The sequence below is a fragment of the Oncorhynchus keta genome, chromosome 22 (genome assembly GCF_023373465.1).
Source record: "Oncorhynchus keta strain PuntledgeMale-10-30-2019 chromosome 22, Oket_V2, whole genome shotgun sequence".
In the NCBI taxonomy this organism is placed as follows: domain Eukaryota; kingdom Metazoa; phylum Chordata; class Actinopteri; order Salmoniformes; family Salmonidae; genus Oncorhynchus; species Oncorhynchus keta.
In genome coordinates this window covers 37,196,404-37,214,809 of record NC_068442.1, presented here as the reverse complement: position 1 = coordinate 37,214,809, position 18,406 = coordinate 37,196,404, and the positions used below count along the sequence as shown (strand labels likewise).

The following is an 18,406-nucleotide window of genomic DNA, read 5'->3' as shown; positions in this document are numbered from 1 at the left end:
TAGAAAACATAGACTTTCCCACCCGAGTCACACCCTGACCTAATCAACATAGAGAATAATAAAGGATCTCCAAGATCAGGGCGTGACAGTTGTTCTTCTCAGACCATTATGAAATTATATTTCAACATTTTAGGTATATGATCACACTGGTAATTTATCATTTGTTGTATTACTTGTGAGGCACAGCTGAGTGAGCATAATAATTAGCTTATTTATTTTACTGGACTGATGGCCTGCATCTGATGGCCAGTCTGAGGGGAGGGAGCAGCTGTGAGGCTGCTTCTCACCCGACTTACCGTCCCACCTCGCTCCCTCCCTCCACTGAGAATAGTGGACACAGTCTTCCAGTTGATGGCGAAACTTAAGTCGCACAGCATTATTTCTGCCTCATGCACCAATTTATGTTGTTACTTCTATGACCAGAGAAAGTGAAATATTCCTCGATATTAAAAAAGACACAAGCTACAAATATCAACGCAAGCTTTTTGAAACACTTTGCTATAGTCATTAATTGCAGCTGCAGTGTTGGTTGTAGCTTGAGTGGAAGCTTGAGTGGCTCATAAAAGTGTTAACAGTGCTGAATAACAACTTAAACATGAACTTACCCATAAAAACAGCAGCTATTTGCTGTATTCATTGAGTCTCTCTCAAGTCATGGTTTTAAAAGTTTTTTTTAAAGTCTATGGCGCGAGGAAACTGCAGACACGGTGGTCTGAGCTATATGATTGGCCAGCCGTAGGCACTATACATGCACATGGATTTAGAACTGGAAGTATGTGGTAGTGGTGGAGTAGGGGCCTGAGGGCACACAGTGTGTTGTGAAATCTGTGAATGTATTTTAATGTCTTTAAAATTGTATAAACTGCCTTAATTTTGCTGGACCCGAGAAAGAGTAGCTGCTGGCAATGGGGATCCATAATAAATACAAATACAAATAGGTGCACTTGATTTGCTCACTAGGCCTGCCAGGTAGCCGGAGTTCTACCTTCAGACACATGAAATGGTTCATAATGGGAACACTGTGCCTTCCCGAAAGTAGTGCTGCTGAATCAAGTGCACATACCGCCAACAGCACGAAACAAATACAAAAATAGGAACTTATGGCTTTATTATTGGGTTTTTAACAGAAATGTTTGGTGATCGACTAGGAATGGCTTGGAGATCCACCAGTCACGATCGACCGGTTGGTGACCACTGCTCTACATCTTATTGTGATGTTTTATTGAAAACAACCTATTTTGGTGCAGAGACATGATCACCCTGTTGCAAGTACTTGTATTTCCACTTTGAGAAAAAGGATATTAGGTTTACCAATGAAATTGTTGGGAGCATATATAGAGTGTGCAACTTTCTTTCTTTATGTTTATACACTTTTAGACATATAACACAGTTAAAAAAATATCTAATCCTGTATTCATTTCTGGGATTGACACTCAATGTGTCTCATGGCTAGGAATCATTCTTGTGTTCAATAGGAAGTCTTCATCCCTTGTTTCTATCCACAGAGTATTTCTGGGTATGTGACCCCTGTGAGCTCTGAGATGGCTGCTCTGTCTGAGATGAGGCGGGTGAGTGACGTCCTCCCATATTTTGCTTTTTGAAAATGTGTTAGCATTTTCCATGGCCCTGCTTCCAGGTGCTTGGTTTAAAAGCGTGGAGGGAGGGACTTTGATCCTCTGATAAGAAAGACTTGTTTTGGCAGCCAGGGAGTGTTATGTAACTACATTATTGAGCTGTGGAGAGAGTATCCTCTTGATGGACATAACTATTCATTGATTGATTTGGTGTGAAATTATATTTATATGGTTTGGAATCGCAATGGTTCGGAACTGTGGTTCGAAATTGTGATGTGCTTTGTGTGTGTAGACTGCTGCGATCCTGCTCCAGTCTGGTGCTTAGACCATACCAGGAGCTTACTGCACACTCTTTTCTTCTTTACCCTAACCTAAACGCTGCTGAATGCCGCTTTCTGGGTTATATCTCTGTATCAGCAAATAATGTTCAAGTTCTGGGTAGGTAACTGGTAAAACTCGACAAATGCTTTCGATGGCTCACGAGACAGAAACCCAATGATGAAAAGCATTTGTGAGAACTCTGGCTGTGAACGGTGGTGTGCCTTGACCTCCTGAGTTTCCTAACCATGGCGATGGTGACCGGCTCACCTCAGACATTGTTGCACTCGTCCCGTCGCCCGTCCCTCTGTGATGCTTCCTTCCCTGTGATCTCTCTCTCTATCTACCCTCTGGTTTGGTCTGGATGGTTTGATGTTGTGGCATTCGGGCTTTCAGGTTATCTAAGAATAGGGCTAACTTTCTTTCTCTTCTCTTCTTCTCTTTCTCTTCTCTTTCTCTTTCTCTTCTTCTTTTTCTCTTTCTGACCATCCACAGGACAGCTCCAGTTCTGTTGGGTCAGGGTCAGAGTTCACTGGAATCAAGGAGCTTGATGACATCAGTCAAGAGATCGCTCAGCTGCAGAGGTAATTCACAACACTGTGGAGACATCAAAGGGGTTATTTTCTTTCAAAGTGATCTCAAATTGTAATTTATTTCTCATCATGCAACATTTGTGCCACTGACAATGATCCAGAATTCCGTACCTTAAAAACACACCGTCTTTAGGGATGTCATTTTTTCAGATATTTTTTGCTTAGTTATGTCATATCCAGCTTATGTCACCCTGTATGAGATCCTCTCTTCATTTCCTTTTCATCAATCATCACTCAACATAGCTCTGACTTGATTTAGTTAGACATTGCGGTTTTACAGCAGTAGTTTAACCTAAACGCAATAAAAGTAGCAACTACAGATGTATGATCTTAATTTGATCACCCTGTTGCAAGATAACTTTCCTGCAAAGTTTATTTTAGGTTTTAAAAGGCTTCTGAAGTTTGACATTTCCACTTTGAAATGTCCCTTACGAAAATGTATCAACCCCTGCAGAAACACCTACAAAATTCCATTCATTATCATCTTAAAACAACATATACTTAAAACTGGAAATTAACCAATCCTTCGTCATTAATGCAATGGAAAGGTCAATTGCTTTATTATCTAAAAATGGAAAGTGCGTGGGCAACGGGGTGCAGTTTGACACCATGTGGTAGAAAGTGATGCGGACGCTGAAGATGGGGGTGTGTGCTAGTGGGTCTGGGCAGGTGTGATGTTGTTGATGTTTGTATGATGTTGTCATTTGTATGTGTATGTTTTGTATTGTTGATAAAATATAAAAAATAAAATAATAACTCCATTAATTATAATAATAATTTCCTGTTGCTAAAGGATTATTTTCCTGCTGCAGCAAACTGACTCGAATTAAGATACTACATCTATATACTGTTTTGTGTTTTAATATATCGTTATGCTATCTACACACTAGAACTCAGGGCATAAAATGCACACTTCAAAGGAGAAGACAGGTCACAGCTGGTGTTCCTTCCCTCATCCCACCTCATCTCCGCTCATCCCACCTCATCCCCTCTCACCCCCCCCTCCCCTCCAACCTTCCTTTACTGTGTGTATTTTATCAATCTTTTGTTTTCACCACATACTTTACATGCTGCGTCAGAAATCTTGCTTTTACACACTGGAATGCTCTCAGGTAACCCTCTCTTTGCTGTCACAGTCTGTCCTTTTTCTTTTGTTGTTTTGTGTGGAGGAGGAGGGAAGGAAAGGAGGGGGAGGAGTGGAGGAGGGAAAGAAGGGGGGGGAGGAGTGGAGGAGGGAAGGAAGGAGGAGGAGAGAAGAAAGGAGGTGGAGAGGGAGGAGGAGGAGAGGGAGGTGTAGGAGAGAAGGGAGGAGGAGGAGAGAAGGAGGAGGGAGAGAGGGAAGAGGAGGGAGAGAGGGAAGAGGAGGGAAGGAAGGAAGGAAGGAAGGAGGAGGAGATTGAGGAGGAGGGAAGGAAGGAGGAGGAGAGGGAGGAGTAGGAGAGAAGGAAGGAGGAGGAGGGAGAGAAGGAGATTGAGGAGGAGGAAAGGGAGGAGTGGGAGAGAAGGAAGGAGAGGGAGGAGAAGAGAAGGAAGGAGAGGCAGGAGGAGAAGAGAAGGAAGGAGAGGGAGGAGGAGAAGAGAAGGAAGGAGAGGGAGGAGGAGAAGAGAAGGAAGGAGGAGGAGAGAAGGAAGGAGGAGGGGGAGACTGTCTGGTTCTACCCTGTGGCGCTGTTGGTTGATGGTTGTGTGTGTTTGTCTCTCTTTCAGGGAGAAATTCACCCTGGAGCAGGACATTAGAGATGCTGAGGAGGCCATCAGACACAAGTCCTCAGAGGTGCAGGTGAGCAGGCATACCACTTTTTATTAAAAGGGGACTCAGGGGTTTTCACATATGTACAGTATATACACTGCTCAAAAAATAAAGGGAACACTTAAACAACACAATGTAACTCCAAGTCAATCACACTTCTGTGAAATCAAACTGTCCACTTAGGAAGCAACACTGATTGACAATACATTTCACATGCTGTTGTGCAAATGGAATAGTCAACAGGTGGAAATTATAGGCAATTAGCAAGACACCACCAATAAAGGAGTGGTTCTGCAGGTGGTGACCATAGACCACTTCTCAGTTCCTATGCTTCCTGGCTGATGTTTTGGTCACTTTTGAATACTGGCGGTGCTTTCACTCTAGTGGTAGCATGTGACGGAGTCTACAACCCACACAAGTGGCTCAGGTAGTGCAGCTCATCCAGGATGGCACATCAATGCAAGCTGTGGCAAGAAGGTTTGCTGTGTCTGTCAGCGTAGTGTCCAGAGCATGGAGGCGCTACCAGGAGACAGGCCAGTACATCAGGAGACGTGGAGGAGGCCGTAGGAGGGCAACAACCCAGCAGCAGGACCGCTACCTCCGCCTTTGTGCAAGGAGGAGCAGGAGGAGCACTGCCAGAGCCCTGCAAAATGACCTCCAGCAGGCCACAAATGTGCATGTGTCTGCTCAAACGGTCAGAAACAGACTCCATGAGGGTGCTATGAGGGCCCGACGTCCACAGGTGGGGGTTGTGCTTACAGTCCAACACCGTGCAGGACGTTTGGCATATGCCAGAGAACACCAAGATTGGCAAATTCGCCACTGGCGCCCTGTGCTCTTCACAGATGAAAGCAGGTTCACACTGAGCACATGTGACAGACGTGACAGAGTCTGCTGCCTGCAACATCCTCCAGCATGACCGGTTTGGCGGTGGGTCAGTCATGGTGTGGGGTGGCATTTCTTTGGGGGGCCGCACAGCCCTCCATGTGCTCGCCAGAGGTAGCCTGACTGCCATTAGGTACCAAGATGAGATCCTCAGACCCCTTGTGAGACCATATGCTGGTGCGGTTGGCCCTGGGTCCCTCCTAATGCAAGACAATGCTAGACCTCATGTGGCTGGAGTGTGTCAGCAGTTCCTGCAAGAGGAAGGCATTGATGCTATGGACTGGCCCGCCCGTTCCCCAGACCTGAATTCAATTGAGCACATCTGGGACATCATGTCTCGCTCCATCGACCAACGCCACGTTGCACCACCGACTGTCTAGGAGTTGGCGGATGCTTTAGTCCAGGTCTGGGTGGAGAACCCTCAGGAGACCATCCGCCACCTCATCAGGAGCATGCCCTAGCATTGTAGGGAGGTCATACAGGCACGTGGAGGCCACACACACTACTGAGCCTCATTTTGACTAGTTTTAAGGACATTACATCAAAGTTGAATCAGCCTGTAGTGTAGTTCACCACTTTAATTTTGAGTGTGACTCCAAATCCAGACCTCCATGGGTTGCTAAATTTGATTTCCATTGATCATTTTTGTGTGATTTTATTGTCAGCACATTCAACTATGTAAAGAAAAAAGTATTTAATAAGAATATTTCATTCATTCAGATCTAGGATGTGTTATTTTAGTATTCCCTTTATTTTTTTGAGCAGTGTATATTTAAATGTGATATGGTGGTTCTCCAAATTGAAGTATTGGTGATGAATCAGGAATGTACAGTTTATCCAAAACACACTATTTCAATTATGAAATGAATCTTCCCCCAAACCAATATCCTCTTCTTTCCCCCCATCTGTCCATCAGGAGATGCAGAACGACCTGGACAGAGAGACGTGCAGTCTGCAGGAGCTGGAGGCCCAGAAGCAGGATGCCCAGGAGCGGCTGGAGGAGATGGACCAGCAGAAGGCCAAGCTGGAGGACATGCTTAACGACGTCAGGATCCAGTGCAACGAGGAGTCTCAAATGGTGAGAGGGATGGAGGGGTCATGTAGTAGCCGTGGAATCAATATGAAACTTAGCTACTTTTCACTATCAATCTGGTAGACAGACCTTCCATCCTTGCATTGGTTGACAAAGCTTACATTGTCCACTTTTTCTTTCTTCCCCTCTGTCTGTTGCTCTCAATCTCTTTCTCTACCTCAGATCTCATCTCTGCAGAACCAGATCCACTCCCAGGAGACAGACCTGCAGAGCCAGGAGGAGGAACTGAGCCGGGCTAAAGCAGACCTGAACCGGCTGCAGTTGGAGGAGAGCCAGATGGAACAGAGCCTGACTGCCGGCAAGTTCCAGCTGGAGACCATCATCAGATCCCTCAAAGCTACCCAGGACGAGATCAACCAGGTGAGAGAGAACCACTGGGGCCAGGTAGTGAGAGAGGAGAAGGAACAGGAATGTTCCCAGTCAGATATGCAGAGGTCCCATACACAGTAATGTCCTGTTGGGGATCGGGCTAAGGACAAGGACCACAACCTTACCTGATTCACACAATAGATCTAACCCGAACCATGCTGGCTCTGATATTTCATTGTTGCACTATCCTTTCCTTGCATGGTTTCAGCACAGCTATCTATTTTGGATGCATAACCAGGCAATTCAGCTCAGCATGGCTTGGCTCTGTTTTGTCCTGTGGTGTGAACCAGGCTGATGTGAGATGTGGGATGTGAGGACCTGTTGCAAGACACTTTCTAATGTGACCACCAGGGGGAAACTGTGTCATGAATGGCGGAAACAACCAGATTCAATTTGGGCTCGGTTCATTCCCCCTTGAGTTCTATCCTCTCATTTCTCTGAAAGATATTCAGCATAAACTGGACATTTAAGGCATACTTCATTTTCAGTGAAGTTCTAGGGAAGTTGTTTTAGAGAGAAATGTAATATATTCCGTGATTATATTTTAAAGTGCATGTCATCGTCGTCAACCCCTCTTGAATTAATTTGGAGATATCAGCTGGTTCTCAGTCCTCTGCCAGGTTTGGGTGTGGCAGTTTCAGTTAGAGAACCAGCTGTTTTACCTCTGCTTTCTGCATCATCTGAATCATCATATCTGACATGACTTCCACATGCCACAGCCCACGCCTCAGATCTCACATCTCTCATATCACCCAAGAAAGGATGCTGAGCCATAGATGGCTGTGTTGTCTTTTATAGGTGGGGACATCCTTGCCATTGCATCGAAGTAAGTGAAAGATGATCCGTTCTCATCTACTCTCATGAACAAATGGCAGCACTTCCATACTCATCAGGACCAAATCATATTGACTCTAATATCAGAATTCGTCACTCTTCTCTCAGTAAATTTGAATTATATTGAGATTATACCACCATAGTTTATGTTGTATTCTCAGCCCACCATCTGTGAGGAGCCAAGGGGAATACCAGTACTCAGCTGTAGCCACTTTATGATTATTTTTGTTGTGTTGGCTCTTTTTGGTTTAGTCTCTCAAGGACATATTGAAATAAAATGGAAAACGTCATCACAACCTTATGTACAAACACTTGGACATGGCTGGCTCCAAGCACAAGTGACGGAAGTGGTCTCTTAGGGCCCCAGCCACAAGTTAGAATAGTAGAATGCACAAGGTGAAGTTTTGAAATTTGGTTGTTCATCAGCAGTTTTCCTTTTGTTATGTCAGTCAATGACAGTCACTCAATTGTCACACACTAACATTTTTTTGGTTGGTAAATTAGTCTAGCCAATTATCAAAACTTGTAGTAATCATGTCTGAATTACCAACCAGACATGAAGGGCACATGCCCAGGGGCCCTGACCTCCAGGTGGCCCCCATGGATTTTCTTAGCTACTGTCACTTAGATATTATTTTACCATGGCAAAAGTCATGGCAAAATGTGTAGAATTTCATACAACCTGCTTTAAAAGGGCAACATTTTCTCCTTGCCTCATGGCAAATTGTGTAAAATTGCAGGAAATGAACTTCAAAACTTTTAAATGTTTTCTCAACGGTCAACAGGGGGGCCACGAGATTTTACCTACGAGATTGGGTGGGGGGCCCAACCAAATCTCACTTAGGACCCCAAAAAGTCTAGAGCCAGCTCAGCACATGGACCACAGCATCCTGCATTCACATAGGACGGTGTTGTTACCCTAACAACCATGACATTCTCTGTGTTGAAAGAAACCCTACATTAACCTACTGTGTATGTGCTGTGCTGTTCCTCCAGGCTCGCAGTAAGCTGTCTCAGATCCAGGACAGCCAGCAGGAGATGAATAAGAGCATTGAGCAGTACAACAGCACCTTAAATGGGACACACAGAGGCAGCATGACCAACCTGGCTGACATGAGCGAGGGATTCCCCGACCGCGAGAACGGAGACTTCGGCGCCGTGGTGAGGACACCACACTGTTTAAAAGGACAGGAGGTTGATTGAAGTCCTTATTACTACGGCCCACAGTTTCTTTCCTGACCACGTCATCTGGCTCTATTTGTAAACCTATAGTAGTAGTACCTAAGTGCATTGCAAGCCTGTAGAAGTCATATTTACGAGAGGTAAATTGAGGTTGAATGGTTGGTGTCTAGTGGAGAACTGGTTAAACCTACTCTACTGAACACAGCTGGTACATTTGGACTTGAACAATGGATTGCAGCCCTAGTGTAATGTTGTAGTTCATTTCAGATCATGGTAATATGATGAGTTATTGAAACCTGCTGGCCTGGGTGTGAAATGCATCTGCTTGTCACCACTTTGAACAGCTTCAGAAAGCTGCAGCTAAAGAGACGATGATGGGAATATGCAAAACCTTCACCTGCAGAGAAAGGAGGTATCACTTCCATGATTTAGCATCAGAAATATTCCAATCAAACGTGCGACTCCACAATCTTAAATGGATTAATCCCATAGTTTGGTTATATTTGATTTGCTTTCCGCATAATGTAATTATCTTGCCTTAAATAATTTTGCACAGTTATTTTACCTGGCAGCCCTCTGTTATTCCATCTTAAGCTTTATTACCTGTGCGTTTTGAAAGGGCTCGGACACTTAGCTCTTATTCTTAGTCCTAATTCTGGGCAGCATTGAATGTCATGGTGGACTGAATACAGGGATCATGGTCAGACTTCTTATTGAAATGAGAAGTCCTGCTAATGAAACATAACAAGTAAGCGTTTTCATAGCCAGGGCTCGTCTGGCCCGTGAAGGCAGGTTTTCTAGAGAAACCTGACACCCTGAAGAATGTGGGCCCTAATAAGAGGTGTGTTTCCTACCGACTCGGGTGCTTTTTCATTGGGACCAGCTGAGTGCAGTGGGGCGCAGCAGACACCGAATGGACAAATTGCAGGAGAATGAAAATTGCCTGTGTGTTATTAAAGTGAAACTCAAGCTCAGGGGGCTCTGGTCTGGTCTGGAACCAGGCAGTCATAGTGGGGCTTCTCTAAAGGCACACATTCCTCTCTCCGAGGTCTCTGTTAGTGTTGTTGAACTCAAATTCCTCCACTTGAACCTGAGTGGGCCATAATTGAAATGTGAAGTATTTGATTTGATGGCCATCGTGTTTGGCGGCTTGGCGAGACTTAGCGGTCGACTGAATAAACAATGGAGTCTATCTGACTTGGTTTATCTCCTTAATGCGTGTCTGAGGGGAAAATGGTTGGAGATGGTGGCAGCATTTTAAGAGTAAATAAACCGAAGCTCTCCAGAGCCAGACAGACATCAAAATCCCTACTTTTCTGCCCTTCTCAGGAGGACCCGTTCAAGGTGAATACATCTGGGTTCAATAGCGTCCCTCAGGAGATGCACACAGACCCTTTTCACTCCGAAGACCCCTTCAAGACAGACCCGTTCAAAGGTGCTGATTCTCTCTTTCCTCTCCCTCTCTCTCTTTCCTCTCCCTCTCTCTCTTTCCTGTCCCTCTCTCTTTCCTCACCCTCTCTCTCTTTCCTCTCCCTCTCTCTCTTTCCTGTCCCTCTCTCTCTTTCCTGTCCCCCTCTCTCTTTCCTGTCCCTCTCTTTCCTCTCCCTCTCTCTTCTCTCCCTCTCTTTCCTCTCCCTCTCTCTCTTTCCTCCTCCTCGCTCTCTTTCCTCTCACCCCTCTCTCTTTTTCTCTCCCTCTCTCTCTTTCCCCCTCTCTCTCTTTCTTCTCCCTCCATCTCCACTCTCTTTTCTCTCCCTCGCTCTCTTTCTTCTCCCTCTCTTTCCTCTCCCTCCCTCTCTTTCCTCTCTGTCTCTCTCTTTCCTCTCTGTCTCTCTCTTTCCACTCCCTCCATCTCCTCTCCCTCTCTCTCTTTCCTCTCCCTCTCTCTCTTTCCTCTCCTTCTCTCTCTTTCCTCTCTCTCTTTCCCCCTCTCTCTCTTTCTCCTCCCTCCATCTCCACTCTCTTTTCACTCCCTCGCTCTCTTTCTTCTCCCTCTCTTTCCTCTCCCTCCCTCTCTTTCCTCTCTGTCTCTCTCTTTCCACTCCCTCCATCTCCTCTCCCTCTCTCTCTTTCCTCTCCCTCTCTCTCTTTCCTCTCCCTCTCTCTCTCTCTCTCTCTCTCTCTCTCTCTCTCTCTCTCTCTCTCTCTCTCTCTCTCTCTCTCTCTCTCTCTCTCTCTCTCTCTCTCTCTCTCTGTCTCTCTCTTTAGATGACCAATTCCAGCGTTTTAGCTTTTGTCCTCTTTGGCATAGCTTCTGATTCCCCCCCACTTGATTCTTCTCCTATAGGTGACCCCTTCCAAAATGACCCTTTTGCAAAGCAGTCATCACTACCATCCGCTGCAGGTATTTATTTATTCACAACACATGAGTTTAATTATACATGGACATCACAGGAGTTTGGTGGCACCGTAATTGGGGAGGAGGGGCTCGTTGTAATGCTTCAGGTGTCGTAGGTGTGTGGAGTCAAACGCAGGAGACAGTGAGTGCAAAGCTGTGCGTCTTTAATAGCACCAACGCACCACAGGGTGCTTACAATAGTAACGGCCCCAAACACAGGGAATGAGAATGTACAACGGAAAAGTAACGACCAGGCACTAACACGTACCTCTACAACAGAGCCGAAGGTTACACTGAAATAATCCCGCACAACAACCAGGCGGGCCGGCTGTCTAATAAAGACAAACTAATTAACTAATTACACATGAACAGGTGCTACCACTAAACATACAAGGAGGGAGAGGAAAAACAATCAGTCCCGCAGCGCGCCGACACCGGCCTCGAGGTCGCCCCGGAGGACGAGGTGCAGGGCGATCCGGATGGAGGCGATGGAAATCCCTCAACATGGATGGATCCAAGATGTTCCTCACCGGTACCCAGCACCTCTCCTCCGGACCGTACCCTCCCAGTCCACGAGGTACTGCAGGCCCCTCACCCGGCGTCTTGAGTCCAGAATGGCCCGGATCGTGTACGCCGGGGTCCCCTCGATGTCCAGAGGGGGGACCTCCGGTACCTCACTGTCCTGCAGGGGACCAGCTACCACCGGCCTGAGGAGAGACACATGAAATGAGGGGTTAATACGATAATAGGAAGGGAGTTGTAATCGATAACACACCTCGTTTATTCTCCTCAGGACTTTAAAGGGCCCTACACACTGCGGACCCAGCTTCCGGCAGGGCAAGCGGAGAGGTAGGTTTCAGGTCGAGAGCCAGACCATGTCCCCCGGTACAAACACGGGGGCCTCACTTCGGTGGCGGTCAGCACTCCTCTTCTCCAGGTCTCCTTGGAGCGCTGTACCCATTCCTCCACCGCAGGAGCCTCGTTCTGGCTCGGATGCCATGGTGCCAAGACCGGCTGGTACCCCAACACACACTGAAAAGGGGACACGTTAGTAGAGGAGTGGCGTAGTGAGTTCTGAGCCATTTCAGCCCAGGGAATGTATCGTGCCCACTCCCCTGGCCGATCCTGGCAATACGACCGCAGAAACCTACCCACCTCCTGGTTCATTCTCTCCACCTGCCCATTACTCTCGGGGTGATAACCGGAGGTCAGGCTGACAGAGACCCCCAAGCGTTCCATGAACGCTCTCCATACCCGAGACGTGAATTGGGGGCCCGATCAGAAACGATGTCCTCCGGCACCCCGTAGTGCCGAAAGACATGGGTAAATAATGCCTCCGCAGTCTGTAGGGCTGTAGGGATACCGGGCAACGGGAGGAGACGGCAGGACTTAGAAAACCGATCCACAATCACTAGAACCGCGGTGTTCCCTGAGACGGCGGAAGATCGGTCAGGAAATCTATGGACAGATGTGACCATGGCCGCTGTGGAACGGGGAGGGGTTGTAGCTTCCCTCTAGGAAGGTGCCTAGGAGCCTTACTCTGAGCGCACACTGAGCAAGAGGAGACATAACCCTTAACGTCCTTAACCAACGTAGGCCAACAATACCTCCCCTGAAGGCTCCCCACTGTCCTCGTCACCCCAGGGTGACCCGAGGAGGGTAGGACGTGAGCCCACCGAATCAGCTTGTCCCGAACATCAAGCGGCACGTACCTTCGCCCGCTGGACACTGAGGAGGCGCGGGTTCAGCCCGTAACGCCCGCTCGATGTCCGAGTCCACCTCCCATACCACTGGGGCTACCAGCTTAGAGGCGGGAAGGATGGGAGTAGGTTCGGTGGACCCATCCTCGGTGTCGTAAAGGCGGGACAGTGCGTCAGCCTTCACGTTCTGGGAGCCCGGTCTATAAGACAAAGTAAACCGGAACCGGGTGAAGAATATGGCCCACCTTGCCTGACGGGGTTAAGTCTCCTTGCAGCCCGAATATACTCCAGATTCTGGTGGTCGGTCCAGATGAGAAAAGGGTGCTTAGCCCCCTCAAGCCAGTGTCTCCACACCTTCAGAGCTCTAACCACCGCTAGCAACTCCCGGTCCCCCACATCATAGTTACGCTCCGCTGGGCTGAGCTTCCTTGAGAAGAAAGCGCAGGGGCGGAGTTTTGGTGGCGTACCCGAGCGCTGTGATAGCACGGCACCCACCCCAGCCTCGGACGCGTCCACCTCCACTATGAATGCTAGAGAGGGATCCGGATGCGCCAACACGGGCGCATCAGTGAACAGCGCCTTCAACTTGTTGAATGCTCTGTCCGCCTGTGCTGACCACTGCAATCGCACCGGGCCCCCCCCCAGCAGTGAGGTAATGGGAGCCGCTATCTGGCCAAAACCCCGGATAAACCTCCGGTAGTAGTTGGCAAAACCCAAAACCGCTGCACCTCCTTTACCGTGGTTGGAGTCGGCCAATTACGCACGGCCCTAATGCGGTCACCCTCCATCACCACCCCGAGGTGGAAATGCGATATCCCAGAAAAGAGACGGCTCGTTTAGAGAACACGCATTTCTCAGCCTTGACGTATAGGTCATGCTCCAGCAGTCTACCAAGCACTTTGCGCACCAGAGACACATGCGCGGTGTGAGTGGCCGAGTAGATCAGAATGTCATCGATATAAACAACCACTCCCTGCCCGCACAGGTCCCTGAGAATCTCGTCTACAAAGGATTGGAAAACGGCTGGAGCATTCTTTAACCCATACGGCATGACGAGGTACTCATAGTGGCCGGATGTAGTACTAAATGCGGTTTTCCACTCGTCTCCCTTCCGAATACGCACCAGACTATACGCGCTCCTGAGATCCAGTTTTGTGAAGAACTGCGCTCCGTGGAACGATTCCACCGCCGTAGCGATGAGAGGTAGAGGGTAACTATACCCCACTGTGATGGCGTTTAGACCTCTATAATCGATACACGGACGCAAACCTCCCTCCTTTTTCCTCACAAAAAGAAACTCGAGGAGACGGGTGAAATGGAGGGCCGAATGTACCCCTGTCCCAGCGACTCCGTGACATATGTCTCCATTGCCAACGTCTCCTCCTGGGACAGCGGGTACACGTGACTCTTGGGAAGCGCAGCGTCTACCTGGAGATCTATCGTACAATCCCTTCCCGGTCGATAAGGTGGTAATTTAGTCGCTTTCACTTTACTGAAAGCGATTGCCAAATCGGCATACTGGGGGAATGCACACCGTGGAACCCTGGTCTGGACTCTCCACCGACGTGGCACCGATGGAAACTCCCAAACACCTTCCAGAACACTCCTCTGACCACCCCTGGAGAACCCCTGTCTCCACGAAATTTTAGGATTGTGCCGGGCCAGCCAGGGAGTCCCCAGCACCACTGGAAACGCAGGCGAATCAATAATAAAAACTGATACGCTCCCTATGATTCCCCTGCGTCACCATGTCCAGTGGGACCGTGGTCTCCCGACCATCCCTGACCCTAATGGCCGGCTATCTAGGGAGTGCACGGGGAAAGGAGAATCTATCGGCACCAGCGGAACCCCTAACTTAAGGGCGAGTCCGCGATCCATAAAGTTCCCAGCTGCGCCTGAATCGACTAGCGCCCTATGCTGGGAAGAGGGAAAAAAGTGAAGGAAAGAGATTAAGACAAACATATGGCCAACAAGGGATTCTGGGTGAGTCTGATGCTGACTCACCTGGGGTGACCGAGAAGCGTTCCGCCTGCCATCTCTACTCCCAGACGGACCCCCCAGCACCGATCAGACGTGTGTCCTCTCCGACCACAGTTGGTGCAGGGAAGGCCTCCTCCTCCGGTACCCCTCGGCGCAGCCCCTCCCAACTCCATCGGAATGGGAGCGGAGGGGCTGGGTGGTGGAACGCACAGGACCCTCTCTGAACGCCCGCGGGCAGCCAGCAGATTGTCCAGTCGAATGGACATGTCAATCAGCTGATCCAGTGACAGAGTGGTGTCCCGACACTCTAACTCCCGGCGGACGTCCTCTCGGAGACTACACCTGTAGTGGTCCATAAGGGCCCTGTCGTTCCACCCAGATCCGGCTGCCAAGGTCCGGAACTCCAGCGCGTAATCCTGGGCGCTCCTCCTCTCCTGCCTGAGATGAAAAAGTCGCTCTCCCACCGCTCGGCCGTCTAGAGGGTGATCAAACACGGCACGGAAGCGGCAGGAAAACTCTGGGTAGTGCTCCCGCGCTGAGTCTGGGCCATTCCAGACTGCGTTCGCCCACTCCAGAGCACGACCCGTGAGGCAGGAGATGAGGACACTCACCCTCTCCGCTCCTGAGGGAGTGGGTCTAACGGTGGCCAGGTATAGCTCCAGCTGAAGCAGAAACCCCTGGCAACCCGCCGCCGCTCCATCATAAGCCCTCGGTAGCGTCAGACGGAGGGTGCTGGAGTCGAGTGATGGGGAGTCCGGGCCGGGGTGCCGAAGGTGGAGAGAGGAGACCACTCCTCTCCCATCGGTCCATTCTCTCCATCACTTGATCCATCGCGGATCCGATCCGATGGAGAACGGTGGTGTGGTGGAGAACCCGTTCCTCCATCGATGGGAGAGGGTTGGCTGCTGCTCCTGCTGACTCCATTCAATTTGATTTAGGTGCGGGATTCTGTAATGCTTCAGGTGTCGTAGGTGTGTGGAGTCAAACGCAGGAGACAGTGAGTGCAAAGCTGTGCGTCTTTAATAGTACCAACGCACCACAGGGTGCTTACAATAGTAACGGCCCCAAACACAGGGAATGAGAATGTACAACGGAAAAGTAACGACCAGGCACTAACACGTACCTCTACAACAGAGCCGAAGGTTACACTGAAATAATCCCGCACAACAACCAGGCGGGCCGGCTGTCTAATAAAGACAAACTAATTAACTAATTACACATGAACAGGTGCTACCACTAAACATACAAGGAGGGAGAGGAAAAACAATCAGTGGCAGCTAATAGGCCGGTGATGACGACCGCCGAGCGCCACCCGCCCGGGAAGGGGAAACACCCTCGGTCGGACTCGTGACACTCGTGGTAATGACTGGAGCGGAATAGGTGGAATGGTATCAACACATCAAACACATGTTTTCCAGGTGTTTGATACCATTCCATTAGTTCCGTTCCAGACATTATTATGAGCCGTCCTCCCCTCAGCAGCCTCCACTGATGGACATACAATGCCATCCTCTTGTTATGTTAATGAAACTATGGAGCTGTGAAACAGGCTTTCACCGTCACACTTCTCTCTTTGTAATATTGTGAAATGTCTGTTCCCTTATCTCTACGATGAGGGGGGAAAAAAACACTGATGTTTTCATTGCAGCACTCACCTCGTTTACTCCTAACTGTAATTATAAGATAGATTCCAAAGAAAATATTTGCTGGATATTGAATGTTATCTAAATGGTGATTGCCAAATATCTGTAGACACTTGTTGTGTTTGTCTTGCGTAATGGAGAATGGCTACGTTCTCAATGTTGACTATAGTAGTCAATGAGAGTTGAACACACATCATTTTGAACTGATATAAACAATATGCATAGAATATAGTGCCTAAACATGGTTAAATGAGTCTTACTGAAAAGGTTAACCAAATGAGACATTATCTCAGCCACTATATGCTTTAGACTACACAGTACACCTGATTCATATAGCGTAGCTGTGTGACGTTTACAGACCAGTCAGACTGGCCTGTGTGAAGGAAAGGTCATGTCTGATCCACAGTCTGCTCTCCTAGATCTCTCTCTCCACCCAGACCCCTTTGGAGGGGACCCCTTCAAAGAGACGGACCCCTTCAAGGCCTCGTCAGAAGACTTCTTCAAGAAGACCACCATCAAGGCAGACCCCTTCAGCACCACCGACCCTTTCAGTAAAAGTGCCACCCTCCCCACCAAGGTACAGGGAAGCCATCATGGCACCTTCTAACCACACTGAGTATATTTTATAAATGGGTGTATAGACTGAGTATACAAAACATTAAGAACACTTTCTTAATATTGAGTTGCAACCCCCCCTTTCCCCTTAGAACAGCCTCAACTAGTCGGGGCGTGGACTCCACAAGGTGTCGAAAGCATTCAACAGGGATGCTGGCCCATGTTGACTCCAATGTTTCCCACAGATGTGCCAAGTTGGCTGGATGTCCTTTGTGTGTTGGACCATTCTTGATACACACGGGAAACTGTTGAGCGTGAAAAACCCAGCAGCGTTGCAGTTCTTGACACAAACCAGTGCGTCTGGCACCTACTACCAGACCCCGTTCAAAGGCACTTACATATTTTGTCTTGCTCATTCATCCTCTGAATGACACACATACACAATCCATGTCTTAGTTGTCTCAAGGCTTGAAATCCTTCTTTAACCTGTCTCCTCCCCTTCATCTACACTGATTGAAGTGGATTTAACTAAATAAAATAGATAAGGGATCATAGCTTCCTAATGTTTGGTATACGTATATGTATGTAACTGTTTCTTTCTGCTTGTTCTTGCAGACAAGTCATTTTACAAGCAGCGCAGACCCTTTCTTATCCATTAGCCCAAAACCCACCAGAGGCCCAGGACCAGGTACATGCTCTAATCTCTTTTTCCTATTCTCCTATTCCTCCTCACCCCAAGTTGTTTTTTGACTACCTCTCTCCCCCTCTCCCCATCTCTTTCTTTGTCATGTATAAGTCTGCTTTCTGTATTCAGAGATAGAGAGATATACACTAGTGATGTGGAAAGTCACACTTCTTTACTTGCAAATGTATTTGGTGAATAAAGGTGATTCATTTTCCGGTGAGTTGCACAAGAGCACCCACACCTTTTTTGCCCAGCCTACTGTTGTCTGTGTATAAGCCTATAGGCCTTTGGCGTTGTGAGCTGTCTTAACCCGCAGAGCAGGTGACGAGAAGCACTGGAAATAGTTCCCATCTTTGACAATCTGTTTAAACCCTCCAACCCTTTTTTTCCCCTTCAAGTTTTTGAACACAGGGTAGGTCTCAGTCTGTGTTTGGGTGCTGGTGGTTAACAAATATCAGTGTAAAATAACACATTACCTCAAATAGAATTGGTATGAATAAGATGGGTAAAATGTTGACCCTAATGGTTTTAAGAGGGAAACAGTTGAGGTTATTGTTTGATGTGATATTTTCCTAAGGTTCCCATTCTTAGCAGCACATTAACCACTTGAAACAGTCCCTGTGAAAACAAGAGATGCATTGTGGCTTGGGCCCAGAGGATGGCTTGTGGCATCTGAAATAGCCCCAGAGAGACCTTGGCCAGGGCCATCTGTAACTGTGCAAGTGTGTAGGTCCCATTCTCAATCAACCCCTTCACTTCTCTAGCGTTGCGCAAGAAAGTCCTCTTTTTATTTTCCCTAGGAAATTGCTGTAGTCCATATAAACACATTACACCATGCAGTACTGCAATAACATCGCCGTGCTAGAACACAGGGCAGGCTGTGGCAGTTGGATATTTGTAGGATCAG

The 18,406-nt window shown here is 48.1% G+C and overlaps 1 protein-coding gene across 7 annotated transcripts in view; it reads left to right on the top strand.

The window, feature by feature from the left end:
• eps15l1a (epidermal growth factor receptor pathway substrate 15-like 1a) overlaps window positions 1-18,406 on the top strand; it is a 39,672-nt gene that overhangs the window by 7,086 nt on the left and 14,180 nt on the right. For all 7 annotated transcript variants that reach the window (XM_052475125.1, XM_052475128.1, XM_052475126.1 and 4 more), the window contains 10 exons: window positions 1,506-1,568; window positions 2,388-2,476; window positions 4,193-4,265; window positions 6,037-6,198; window positions 6,376-6,573; window positions 8,413-8,577; window positions 9,928-10,033; window positions 10,886-10,942; window positions 16,679-16,836; window positions 17,430-17,502. In XM_052475125.1, coding sequence (XP_052331085.1) covers window positions 1,506-1,568; window positions 2,388-2,476; window positions 4,193-4,265; window positions 6,037-6,198; window positions 6,376-6,573; window positions 8,413-8,577; window positions 9,928-10,033; window positions 10,886-10,942; window positions 16,679-16,836; window positions 17,430-17,502 — 1,144 coding nt within the window. The remainder of the gene's footprint in view (window positions 1-1,505; window positions 1,569-2,387; window positions 2,477-4,192; window positions 4,266-6,036; window positions 6,199-6,375; window positions 6,574-8,412; window positions 8,578-9,927; window positions 10,034-10,885; window positions 10,943-16,678; window positions 16,837-17,429; window positions 17,503-18,406) is intronic.